Genomic DNA, 13879 nt, shown 5'->3' with positions numbered 1-13879 from the left:
TTGATTTTAAACTTATCTAATCATACTTTGTTACCTATAGAGCATCCCAAACACTTTAACCTTTATTATATCAATGATTTTAGAGGCTAACTTTCTCCTGACCTCTGAAGATAGTAAATGCTTACCATATTCATTCTTTCCTTGATTTCAAACGTATATCTAATTGTACTTTGTTACCTATGTCATTCCAGTAGCTGCAAACTTTATAATACTAAGGATTCTAGAGTTAAGAGTGGTATGCTTGCTTAATTCATTCTTCCATTTATTTCATACGTATATATTTTTGATTTGGTTACTGTACAGCATTATCCAGTATCTTCAGACTTTATTATACCAAAGATTCTAGATTTATAAGGGTATGATACTTCCTTTATTCATTCTTTCCTTCATTTTAAACATTCTCCTTTTGATTTATTACTAGTACAACATTCCAGGCACTTTACTTTTTATTATAGCAAACATTCTAGTCTTGCTTAATCCTAAATGACATTCTCTTTTGCGCATAATATAATGTATCCCATGACCCGAACCACAGGGCTGATTAGAATTGAGATATTGTTGTCCTGCTGTGATTAGGAGATGAGATATTAGCATTCATGAGCATTAGACTGCATGAGAGAGAGAGAGAGAGAAAGTCAAGAGAAAGGAATAGGAAAATATGGAAGGGGAAAATGAAGGAATAACGAAAGGAAAGAAGGACTGAAGGAGAAAGGAATTAAACGAGAGAGAGAGAGAGAGAGAGAGAGAGAATATATAAATTAGTGAGAAAAAGGGAAGTGGATATGAGGGAATATTGAAGAGAGAGAGAGAGAGCAAGGCTATAGAGATCGAGGCTATCAGGTGAGTGTCAGTAGTCGGCTTGTCTCTCTCACCCCTTCAACATGCCGCTCGTTACTCTCCTCACCAACCTCCCGGACCACAAGCTTTCTGCTGAGCTCCATCTCGCCCTCTCTTCGAAGCTCTCCGAAGTGTTAGCGAAGCCCGAGGAAGTAAGGGATCAAAGGACTCTTTTTTTTATACTACATCCTATTTTTTTTTTATACTAGGTCCAGTCTAGGGTATTTATCGGTTAAAGTATGTATGGTGGGTATTCTCTCTCTCTCTCTCTCTCTCTCTCTCTCTCTCTCTCTCTCTCTCTCTCTCTCTCTCTCTCTCTCTCTCTCTCTCTCTCTCTAAGTGGTAGTTGTTGTTGTTTTCCTTGTTGTTTTGTTGTCTCGTTGTTAATTAATACTTGAAAGTAGTTGTAGTAGTAGTAGTAGTAGTAATAATAGTAGTAATAGTAGTTGTAGTAGTTGTAGTTGTAGTTGTTGTTGGTGTTGGTGTTGGCGTTGTTGTTGTAGTTGTTGTTGTTGGTGGTGGTGTTGGTGTTGGCGTTGTTGGTGTTGGCGTTGTTGTTGTAGTTGTAGTTGTTGTTGGTGTTGGTGTTGGTGTTGGCGTTGTTGTTGTAGTTGTAGTTGTTGTTGGTGTTGGCGTTGTTGGTGTTGGCGTTGTTGTTGTAGTTGTAGTTGTTGTTGGTGTTGGTGTTGGTGTTGGCGTTGTTGGTGTTGTTGTAGTTGTAGTTGTTGTTGGTGTTGGTGGTGGCGTTGGTGTTGGTGTTGGCGCTGTTGGTGTTGTTGTAGTTGTAGTTGTTGTTGGTGTTGGTGGTGGCGTTGGTGTTGGTGTTGGCGCTGTTGTTGTTGTTGTGGTTGTTGTTGTTGTTGTTGTTGTTGTTGTGTTGCATAATAGTAGTAGTAGGAAGAGGAGGAGGAGAAGTAGAAATAGCAATAGTAGTAAATCTTGTTGTTCTTTTTATTCTCCTTTTTCGTGTGACATTGCCTCGATCATCACTATCATTGCCTAACATCATTATCACAGCACCACCGGCCACCTCTTGTCCTGGGGGGGGGCGAGTATCAGCAGCAGGAGGGATAGGCGACGTGACCTTGCATTTAATCTTCGTCCCTTCGAGTATTGGGTCCCAGTAGTGTCATTTATATCAGGATGACCAACATTTTTCTATGCCCAGGGTAATAATCTTGTATACCTTTAGTTTTGAGGCGGAATCATTCCATTTTGCTGTAACGTTTTCTATTTTCTATATATTTATCAGCTACCAGACAGATAACTAGACCATTAATAGTAAGATTTTGATAATTCTCTTTTTTTATATTTTTACTTTTCCTATTTCATTTCTACTTTCCCTATTCCATTTTTACTTTCCCTATTCCATTTTTACTTTCCCTATTCCATTTTTACTTTCCCTATTCCATTTTTACTTTACCTATTCCATTTTTACTTTCCCTATTCCATTTTTACTTTCCCTATTCCATTTTTACTTTACCTATTCCATTTTTACTTTCCCTATTCCATTTTTACTTTCCCTATTCCATTTTTACTTTTCCTATTCCATTTTTACTTTCCTATTCCATTTTACTTTACCTATTCCATTTTACTTTCCTATTCCATTTTACTTTCCCTATTCCATCTTTACTTTCCTATTCCATTTTTACTTTCCCTATTCCATTTTTACTTTCCCTATTCCATTTTTACTTTTCCTATTCCATTTTTACTTTCCCTATTCCATTTTTACTTTCCCTATTCCATTTTTACTTTTCCTATTCCATTTTTACTTTACCTAATCCATTTTTACTTTCCCTATTCCATTTTTACTTTCCCTATTCAATTTTTACTTTACCTAATCCATTTTTTACTTTCCCTATTCCATTTTTACTTTACCTATTCCATTTTTACTTTACCTATTCCATTTTTACTTTACCTAATCCATTTTTACTTTACCTATTCCATTTTTACTTCACCTATTCCATTTTTACTTTACCTATTCCATTTTTACTTCCATTTTTACTTTTCCTATTTAATTTTTGCTTTTCCTACTTCATTATTACTTTCCTTATTCTATTTTTACTTTCCTTATTCCATTTTTTACCTCATTATTCCATTTTTGTTTTGCCCAATCCATTTTCCCACCTCTCTCTCACTACTTATTCCTCCACTTAGCTGACACATGTGATCTCAGGTAAATTATTAATACAGGTGAGAGAAACTACGATTAATACCACTTGTATACACACACACACACACACACACACACACACACACACACACACACACACACACACACACACACACCGAAAATAGGTATATCCCCAAGGTAACCAGAAAGGATGTTGATAAATAAGAGTGGTTTAACAAGAGATGCGAGACAGCTAGAAAGAGAAAAGAGGAAACTTGGAAGGGATGGAGGAGACGAAGAAAAAGCAACTCGTGGAACGATTTCAAACTAGCAAGGAATGAATATACAAAGGTTAGAAGACAAGAAAAAAGGAAGTATGAAAAAGATATAATCGACAGGTGCAAAGACCAACCCAATTGGCTGGAGTAGGTAGGAAGACACCTACCGAACGGGCGCAAGCCACTCCCGGTGAGGTATATATGGGAGGTGAGGTGGGAGCTGAAGCCCTCCAAAGACCCTTCCCATGTCCTCACTAACCGTTTCCCTATTGTCTCACCAACACCGGAGAGTAGTTCAGCATGCTCTTTAAAGTCAGATCTTCTCTCTATCCACACCACACTACATTCACACAACATATACACCTTTTCCCAAAATTCAAATTTCAAAATGGCCCACCTACATCAAGCCCTGGCCCGGGCCTGGGGGGGGGACCACAAATTCAACCAGGGAGGACTCCCCTTCTGGCTGCCGACCCGAGAGGTGTCTTGATAACTCATCGAACCTCTTTCTTCTCAATTTCTGCAACATTCGCGGTCTTCGTTCTAATTTTCATTCTGTGGACCATCATCTCTCCTCCTCTAAACCTCACCTTTTCTTCCTCACCGAAACACAGGTTTCTGAGGCTACTGACAGCAATCTCTACTCTGTTCCCTCCTACTATCTCTATCCTAAATTTCAATCCAAAGCTGGATGCTGCGCCTACTTCTTTGACTATTTGAACTCTAAAGTGGACCACATCTTGACCCACTCTCCCTTCACTGAAATCTCCATCCTAGGAGATTTCAATATTCACCACCAGCTTTGGCTTTCATCCTCTTTCACTGACCATCCTGGTGAACAAACCTATAACTTTACTATCCTCAACGACCTAGAGCAGTTGGTCCAGCACCCTACACGTATTCCCGACCGTCTTGGAGACCGGCCCAACATTCTAGACCTCTTCCTTACCTCTAACCCTTCTGCTTATTCTGTCAAACTGTTCTCTCCGTTGGGCTCCTCCGATCACAATCTTATTTCTGCATCCTGTCCTATCGCTCCTGTACACCCTCTGGACCCACCGAAGAGGCGATGCTTCTGGCATTTTGCTTCAGCTCGGTGGGACGACCTGAGGATGTACTTTCCATTCCCGTGGAATGATTATTGCTTCCAGGATAGAGACCCCTGTGTGTGTGCTCAGCGCATCACAGAGGTGATTGTCTCTGGAATGGAGGCATACATTCCTCGTTCTTTCTCTACTCCTCACGCTAAAAAGCCTTGGTTTAATCACGCTTGTTCTCGTGGTGTCAATGATAGAGAGGCAGCTCACAAAAGGTACCAGAGCCTTCAAACTAATGCTAATTATGAACTTTACATTTCTGCCCGGAATCGTGCCAAATCTATTCTCCGACTTACCAAAAACTATTTCATTAATAGAAAATGCCAAAACCTTGCTTTCTCTAACTCTTCCCGTGACTTCTGGCATCTAGCCAAAAACATCTCTTCCAACTTCACTTCTTCATCTTTCCTCCACTCCTCAGTCCTGACGGCAACACTGCCGTCTCATCTATCTCTAAGGCTGAACTCTTCTCTCAGACTTTTTCTAAAAACTCCACTCTGGATGATTCTGGGCATATTCCTCCTACTCATCCCCCTCTAACTCCTTTATGCCTGTCATAAAGATTCTTCAAAATGATGTTTTCTATGCCCTCTCTGGCCTCAATCCTCAGATGGCTTATAGACCTGATGGAGGGCCTCCTATTGTTCTTAAAAACTGTGCCTCCGTGCTGACACCCTGCCTGGTCATACTCTTTCGCCTCTGCCTGTCAACATCTACGTTTCCTTCCTGCTGGAAGTATGCCTTCATACAGCCTGTGCCTTAGAAGGGTGACCGTTCCAATCCCTCAAACTACCGTCCTATAGCTTTACTTTCTTGTCTATCTAAAGCTTTTGAATCAATCCTTAAACGGAAGATTCAAAAGCACCTTTCCACTTCTGACCTTCTATCTGATCGCCAGTATGGGTTCCGTAAGGGGCGTTCTACTGGTGATCTCCTAGCCTTCTTAACTGACTTTTGGTCATCCTCTCTTAGTCGTTTCGGTGAGACCTTTGCTATTGCGCTAGACATATCAAAAGCTTTTGATAGGGTCTGGCACAAATCTTTGCTTTCCAAACTACCCTCCTACGGTTTCTATCCTTCTCTCTGTACCTTTATCTCCAGTTTCCTTTCTGACCGTTCTATTTCTGCTGTGGTAGACGGTCACTGTTCTTCCCCTAAACCTATTAACAGTGGTGTCCCACAGGGTTCTGTCCTATCTCCCACTCTCTTTCTGTTGTTCATTATCTTCTTTCCAAAACGAACTGTCCTAACCATTCCTACGCCGATGATTCCACTCTGCATTACTCAACTTCTTTTGATAGAAGACCCACCCTACAGTAGCTTAATGACTCAAGGCTGGAGGCTGCAGAACGCTTAGCCTCAGGCCTTACTATTATTTCCGATTGGGGCAAGAGGAACCTGGTGTCCTTCAACGCCTCAAAAACACAGTTTCTCCACCTATCCAATCGACACAATCTTCCAAACAACTATCCCCTATTCTTTGACAACACCCAGCTATCACCTTCTTCAACACTAAACATCCTCGGTCTATCCTTAACTCAAAATCTCAACTGGAAACTTCATATCTCATCTCTTACTAAATCAGCTTCCTCGAGGCTGGGCGTTCTGTACCGTCTCCGCCAGTTCTTCTCCCCCGCACAGTTGCTGTCCATATACAGGGGCCTTGTCCGCCCTCGTATGGAGTATGCATCTCATGTGTGGGGGCTCCACTCACACAGCTCTTCTGGACAGAGTGGAGGCTAAGGCTCTTCGTCTCATCAGCTCTCCTCCTCATACTGATAGTCTTCCACCTCTCAAATTCCGTCGCAATGTTGCCTCTCTTTCTATCTTCTATCGATATCTCCACGCTGACTGCTCTTCTGAACTTGCTAACTGCATGCCTCCCCCCCTCCCGCGGCCCCGCTGCACACGACTTTCTACTCATGCTCATCCCTATACTGTCCAAACCCCTTATGCAAGAGTTAACCAGCATCTTCACTCTTTCATCCCTCACGCTGGTAAACTCTGGAACAATCTTCCTTCATCTGTATTTCCTCCTGCCTACGACTTGAACTCTTTCAAGAGGAGGGTATCAGGACATCTCTCCTCCCGAATTTGACCTTGCTTTTGGACACCTCTTTTGTTTCTTTTTTAGGAGCAGCGAGTAGCGGGGTTTTTTTTATTATTGTTTTCTTTTCTTGTGTGCCCTTGAGCTGCCTCCTTTGTTGTAAAAAAAAATAGAAAAAATAAATAAAATAAAAAAAACACTCTTCTATAGACATGTGAACGGCAAGTTGAAGAATAGAGAAAAAATCGATGAACTGAAAATGGATGGAACTACATATGAGGACCAAGCAGAGATGGCAGAGGTGATGAACAACAGCTTTCATAGAGTTTTCACAAGAGAAGAAGAATTTGTACAACCGCCGGGCCAGGAAAGAGAAAGGGTTATGCAGGAGATACAGTTAACGGTGCAGGAGGTCAAGGAAAGCTTGAACAAGCTGAATGTAAGAAAAGCGACGGGGCCGGATGAAGTATCAGGGTGGATTTTGAAAGAATGTAGTGAACAACTTGCGGAGAAACTGCACTCCATAATGAGCGCCTCCCTGAGTGAAGGAAGGGTACCACAAGATTGGAAGAGAGCAAACAGTAATACCGATTTTTAAGAGAGGAAAGAGAGAGGACCCATTGAATTACAGACCGGTATCACTCACTAGTGTGGTTGCGAAGATCTGCGAGAGGCTGGTTAAAAACAGGTGGTCGGATTTCTTAGAAAGTGAGAAAATTAGCTCGGATTGCCAGTTTGGATTCAGGCGAGGGAGATCTTGCGTCACCAACTTGTTGTGTTACAACTCAAGGGTGATAGATTTAATACAGGAGAGAGAAGGCTGGGCGGATGGAGTGTACTTGGATTTGAAAAAGCATTTGACAAAGTACCGCACAGAAGACTAATTTGGAGTGGCTGGAGGACTTCCTAACTAACAGGGAAATGAGGACGATAATTAGGGACAGGGTTTCCAACTGGTGCCCTGTGATGAGTGGGGTCCCACAAGGTTCGGTGCTGGCGCCAACAATGTTTGCTGTGTATATAAATGATATGGTGAATGGAGTGCCCAGCTACGAGTATGTGAGTTTGTTTGCAGATGATGCAAAGCTATTGAGACGTGTGAAAAATATGAAGGACTGTGAGGCATTTAATGGGACCTGGATAAAATATGGGAGTGGAGCGGTACATGGCAGATGGAATTCAACCTTGGGAAATTTTAAAAAATGGAGTTTGGTAGGAGTGGTAGAAGATGCGAATATGATTACAATATGGGAATTGAGACAATATACAGAGGAGTGGAAGAAAAAGTTTTGGGAGTGACTGTTTCAGACATGTCACCAGACAAACACATCAACAGGATAACGGGACAAACTATGAATTTGCTGAGGAACAAAAGGACGGCATTTATGTACTTGGTTGAGATGTTGAGGAAAATAATACTCACAATGATAAGGCCAAGGTTGGAGTATGCAGCAGTGGTCTGGTCTCCTCACGAAAAGAAAAAACAAAGAAGCTGGAAAGAGTGCAGAGAGTGGCAACTAAGATGGTACCGGAACTTCGAGTTCAGACTTGTGAGGAAAAGTTGGGAAGTTTCGTTTAGTCGGAGCAACATCTGTGGTCATATGCCGGAGATAGACAGGAGGGGGAAGGAATTATAGAAGGGAACAGATCCCATTATACGGGACACAACCCCCGATTAATACCTGGTACCCATTCACTGCTAGGTGGACAGGGGCGTAGGGTATCGGAAAAGCCGCCCATTTTTTTCACACTCCGCCCGGGAATCGAGCCCGGGCTCTCTCGGTTGTGAGCCGAGTGTGCTAACCATTGCACCACGAAGCCGCCCGGGAATCGAACCCGGGCTCTCTCGGTTGTGAGCCGAGTGTGCTAAACACTGCACCATGAAGCCCCCCCCCCCCCCGTGACTTATGAGGAGAGACTCAATGGCATGGGGCTCACAACCATGGAGAGAAGAAGAGAAAGAGGAGATTTAATAGCGGTGTAAAGGGTGGCGAACGGAGTGGAGCATTTAGACAGAGAGGACCTGTGTGTGTGGAACGAGAGTGAAACAAGAGGACATGGGAAGAAGTTGAGGGCGACCACGTGTAGGCGAGATGTGAAAAGGTTTAGCTTCCCAAACAGAAGCATTGAGCTATGGAATAGACTGGAGGAGGAGGTGGTTTGTGCAAGAAACATTCATGATTTTAAGGAAAACTTGAATAAGAGTGGATATGGAGACGGGACAGTGCGAGCGTAGCTCTTTTCCCGTATGTCACAACTAGGTAAATGCAACTAGGTACACACACACACACACACACACACACACACACACACACACACACACACACAGGGGTTTAAGGGTAAGATGGATTATATAGTTATGAGTATACTTCAATTTTTTTGTTGATTAATATTCTTTACAAGAGGCTTTTTAACATGATGAGGGCAGGAAATAGTATAACTTTTATATTTATTTTCTATTGACTTATATTTAATCCCACAGCTTTAACCAAATTAAAATGTTGGGTGTTCTTTCTTTTTGGATTTCTAAGGGCAGTTCTGAGCCGGCTATTTCATTTTCCTTTTGTTTTTGGCCTTGAACTGTTATCTCTACTTTAAAATAACACCGTATATCCCTTCCTACAGACATATCAATAGCTGTACAAGCACACTATGTATTGCCAGGGGGTTCGGGTGGCATATGTTCCTCCCTTCTCCTTTGTCGTACACCTCTGCAACACTAAACCATCAATCAATTCCTCTCTCAGCGTCTCTCCGTGACTATAGTGGGCGGGCTTCGTATGTCTCGGGGTGGCTCGCTGGCGCCTGTGTGTGAGCTGCGGGTGGCGTCTATAGGGTTTGACTGCCGCGAGAAGACCCAGCCAGCAGCCCGCGCCCTCACCGACTTCCTGGCCGAGCAAACTGGTATTCCTCCAAACAGGCACGTGTCCCCAACCTGTCTCGTCCTGGGTAACACACAGAGAGAGAGAGAGAGAAAGAAAAAGAGCGAGAGTATAAAATCTTTAGCGTACCGATGTGGTTATTTTTCTTTTTTTCTTTCTTTTTCTTTCTTCTTCTTTATCGTAATCATCATAATCATCTTCTCATTCATTCTTCTTCTTCTGATTCTTCTATGCCGCTGCACAGGTCCTCCTCCTCCTCCTCCTCCACTTATTTATAGATATACGTAACCTACCACTTAAGTGTCACTGGGAACTTATGATAAGACAAACACATGAACGTCTTATCACACATCACCAAGGACGTGCATCTCAGGGAATCAGGACTGTCAACATGTGTGTGTGTGTGTGTGTGTGTGTGTGTGTGTGTGTGTGTGTGTGTGTGTGTGTGTGTGTGTGTGTGTGTGATTAGAGTTCGTTTATTTCATCTATCCATACATCTATCTATCTGTCTGTCTTTATATACGTCTCTATGTCTATCTATCTATCTGTCTATCTTTCCAGCTGTACTATATGTCTCTCTGTGTCTATCTATCCATTTATCTATCTCTCTATGTCTGTCTATCTATTCATCTGTCTATCCATCTTTCCAGCTCTATATGTCTCTGTGTGTCTGTCTACCTATCCATCTATCTCTCTCTCTCTGTCTCTGTCTATCTATTCATCTGTCTATCCATCTTTCCAGCTCTATATATCGTTCTGTGTGTCTGTCTATCCATCCATCTATCTCTCTCTCTCTGTCTCTGTCTATCTATTCATCTGTCTATCCATCTTTCCAGCTCTATATATCGTTCTGTGTCTGTCTATCCATCCATCTATCTATCTCTCTCTGTCTCTGTCTATCTATTCATCTGTCTATCCATCTTTCCAGCTCTTTATATCGTTCTGTGTCTGTCTATCCATCCATCTATCTATCTCTCTATGTCTCTGTCTATCTATTCATCTGTCTATCCATCTTTCCAGCTCTTTATATCGTTCTGTGTGTCTGTCTATCCATCCATCTATCTATCTATCTCTGTCTCTGTCTATCTATTCATCTGTCTATCCATCTTTCCAGCTCTATATGTCTCTGTGTCTGTCTATCCATCCATATATCTATCTCTTTATGTCTGTCTATCTATTCATCTGTCTATCCATCTTTCCAGCTCTATATGTCTCTGTGTGTCTATCCATCCATCTATCTATCCATCTGTCTGTAAGCATATGTCTGTCTAAGTCATCTCATATTTTCCTCTTTTTCAGGATTTTGATGAACTTTTCTGATTTGAGTCCTTACATGATCGCTTCTGGTGGAACGCTGGTGGGCTGAGAAGGAGGAAGATCGAGGGAGCAGAGGGGAGAGAGAAGGGAGGAGGAAGAAAAGGGAGAGAAAGGAGATAAGTTTGGGTATACACGTTGGTGGTAAGAGAGGAGGAGGAGGAGGAGGAGGAGGAGGAAAGGTAACAGATTGATACTAGAGTTGTAGGAGGAGGAGGAGGAGGAGGAGGAGGAGTTGATTTGGGTTCCTCTAATAGTGGTATATTACAGGGTTTATATTATTTACCTATTTAGGATTGTATAGGCCTAGTCATGAGTTTAATAATTATTTTATTGAAACCATTGTTATATAAAGAAAGAAATTATTTAGTGCTGAGAATAATGGGAACTTCAATCAATGACACACACACACACACACACACACACACACACACACACACACACACACACATTGTATCTCGCATTTTTTTCTGTTTTTTTTTAACATCTTTGGTATAGACTGAACCTATAATATCATATGTTTATGTATATATCAACTATTATGGGGAAGCTATTTATCTTATATCATCTATTTATTAAGTTTTTGAACGATGATGTATAATAATAATAATAATAATAATAACAATAATAATAATAATAATAATAATAATAATAATAATAATAATAATAATAATAATAATAATAATAATAATAGTAATAAAAGTGAACGTTGCATCAGTAAGTTCCCTTTAACCTTTACTTATAATAAATGAGGGCAGGAGTGTAGCTAAAGGGGAAAGTTTTATTATGATATGTAAGTAACTCACACAGTCAGTCAGTCTATAAGTTCGCGTTGGTCATTCAGTCAGATAGTCAGTCACATATAACTCACCACGGCCTGATCACGAGTTGGACTCGTAATCGCCAGCAGGTACCCTCCCGACATGAGCAAGTGCTCTTTATCGTCGATCTCAGGGTACTGCCAGGACCTCCCACACCACACACCCCAACCACCTTGCTCAAGGGGGGACAATAACCACTCCTAGTCAACGGAAAGAATCCGGCCTGAGCGGGCTCGAACCGCCGCCCTGTCAGACCGTGAAGCCTGGCAGCGCAGCGCTCTACCAGTTACGCCACGGAGTGGTGTGTGTGTGTGTGTGTGTGTGTGTGTGTGTGTGTGTGTGTGTGTGTGTTACCTTTTCGATAAACAACAATATATTAACACGCTCTCATGCCTCGTCACTTTGTTAAGCACTGAAGCAGATTAAACCAGATTACACACACACACACACACACACACACACACACACACACACACACACGTATTCCACCTCCACCCCCCCCAAAAAAAAACTTCACCCTACACTTTCATCATTCACAACTTTGTACAAAAAATCACCAAACTAATAATAATAATAATAATAATAATAATAATAATAATAATAATAATAATAATAATAGTAATGATAATGATAATAATAATAATAATAATAATAATAATAATAATAATAATAATAATAATAACAATAACAATAACAATAATAATAATAATGAATATGAATATAGAAATAATAACTAGGTAAAAAAAATTACAGTAAAGGAAGCAGCTCAAGGGCAAAAAAAGTAATTGAATAAAAAAAAACATCACTACCTCTAAAAAAAAAAAAAAGGTATAGATGAGCGGTCAACAGAGTGGTTAATATCGTGTGGAGAGGTGTCCTGATACGCCCCACTTGAAAGAGTTATAGTCGTAGGCAGGAGGAAATACAGACGAAGAAAGATTATTCCAGAGTTTGTCAGTGTAAGAGATGAAAGAATAAAGATGCTGGTTAATTCCTGCATAAGGGATTTTGGCAGTATAGGGATGTTTATTGCAGAAGGTGACAGCTGAGTGTTATCGAATAATAGGGGATAGGTGTTTGGAAGATTGTGTTGAGTTGATAGGTGGAGAAATTGAGGTTTTGAGGCATTTAAGAACATCAAATTCCTCCTGCCCCGTTCAGAAATAATAGTAAGGCCTGAGGTTAAGTGTTCTGTATCCTCCAGCCTAGAATCAAGTAGTTCCTATTGGGGGGGCTTCTGGCAAAAGCTGTTGAATAATACAGAGTAGAATCATCAGCAAGCACGGAAGGGCACGGGGCACAATACACTCGTTTATCACACATCAAGATCACTCACACAGCAGTCACCGTGATAATCTTCTCACCCGCACGGTCACCACGCCTTCAAGTGCTCATCCAGGCAGCAGCAGCAGTAACCTTTATAAATATACTCCCTAAAGTGGCCTTCACACATACACGAATTTGAACGCGGCAGCTGCCCGACTGCCATCCAGCAGCATTCAGGATCATATTCGTAGCACATCTTCTAGCCGTCGTTGGGGAAATCCGTGCACCACGACTGTTGGACGGTGAGTCGGCAAGGAGCACGAAAAATAAGCGCAGCGCTTATTTTTCGGGCAACCATCTGCGTGGTCGGCGACCTTGTCAAAGATCGGGCAGCAGTGTTTCAGGCACCGTACAAGACTCGCAGTAATCCTCCAGGTAACGTGTAGTAGTCTTGCACCTATTGCGATATACTGGGCAGTGATCAGGCATGAACATAAGAATTTTGACCGTTATAACAGCTGCCCGACAGCCGTGGGATAGCTTCCCGGCGAATCCTTCACTTCACCGATTGCTGAGTGACAGCTAAACTTGTGGTGCTCGACAATGACTCACCGCGCCACTATTTTGGAATATTTTCATCAAGGTGGCTTCCTGCCACCCTATGCTCCTGACGCCCCTGCGTGCAACGTTACTTGTGTGTGTGTGTGTGTGTGTGTGTGTGTCCATCACTAGCATAGCCTAACCTCCAACTCTTGTCTTAATTAAATTAATAACGGAATGTCCTTCAGACACTCAGAAAGACATTCCGTTATTAATTTCCTCATTCCTCTCTATGTCTTTTCTCCTACTTCTATGTCTTTGTGAATTGAATTAAAATGAACTGCATTTAATTGTGTTGCCTAAAATCGCAGGGTAATCTATTAGGCGCCTCCAGAAGGTGTGTTGTTTCTCGATGCGAGGTGCAATGCGTCCCAGGAGTTCTTTGAAGAAGTCTTCATCAACCCGAAGGTAATTCTTATAGGCTTCTGTGTCTGATTTGGCGAGGTTTTTAAGCATACACCTGCCTTTCGGCAGGTGTATGCCAAGGCATCACCCAACACATGCGTCGCCCATCTCTTCTTTTCTTCTTTTCCTGCTTGTGGGGTTCTTGAAAGGTCTGGACTTCTGAAGATCTCGAAGCATTCTCAGCAATAAAAATACAAAATAAATATTTGAAAATTGAGT

At 41.8% G+C, this 13879-nt stretch overlaps 1 protein-coding gene across 1 annotated transcript; it reads left to right on the top strand.

Annotated features, from left to right (window-relative positions):
* The first annotated feature begins 863 nt into the window (after positions 1–863).
* On the top strand, positions 864–11282 carry LOC126994120 (D-dopachrome decarboxylase-A-like). Its single transcript, XM_050853361.1, has 3 exons — positions 864–989; positions 9120–9292; positions 10554–11282. Exons 1-3 carry the CDS (start codon positions 882–884, stop codon positions 10618–10620), a joined length of 348 nt encoding a protein of 115 aa, XP_050709318.1. The 5' UTR covers positions 864–881; the 3' UTR covers positions 10621–11282.
* The last annotated feature ends 2597 nt before the right edge of the window (positions 11283–13879 follow it).

This window comes from Eriocheir sinensis, unplaced genomic scaffold (assembly GCF_024679095.1).
Source record: "Eriocheir sinensis breed Jianghai 21 unplaced genomic scaffold, ASM2467909v1 Scaffold723, whole genome shotgun sequence".
Classification (NCBI taxonomy): Eukaryota; Metazoa; Arthropoda; class Malacostraca; order Decapoda; family Varunidae; genus Eriocheir; species Eriocheir sinensis.
The sequence above is the reverse complement of the archived record's forward strand: the minus strand, read 5'-3'. Positions and strand labels throughout refer to the sequence as shown.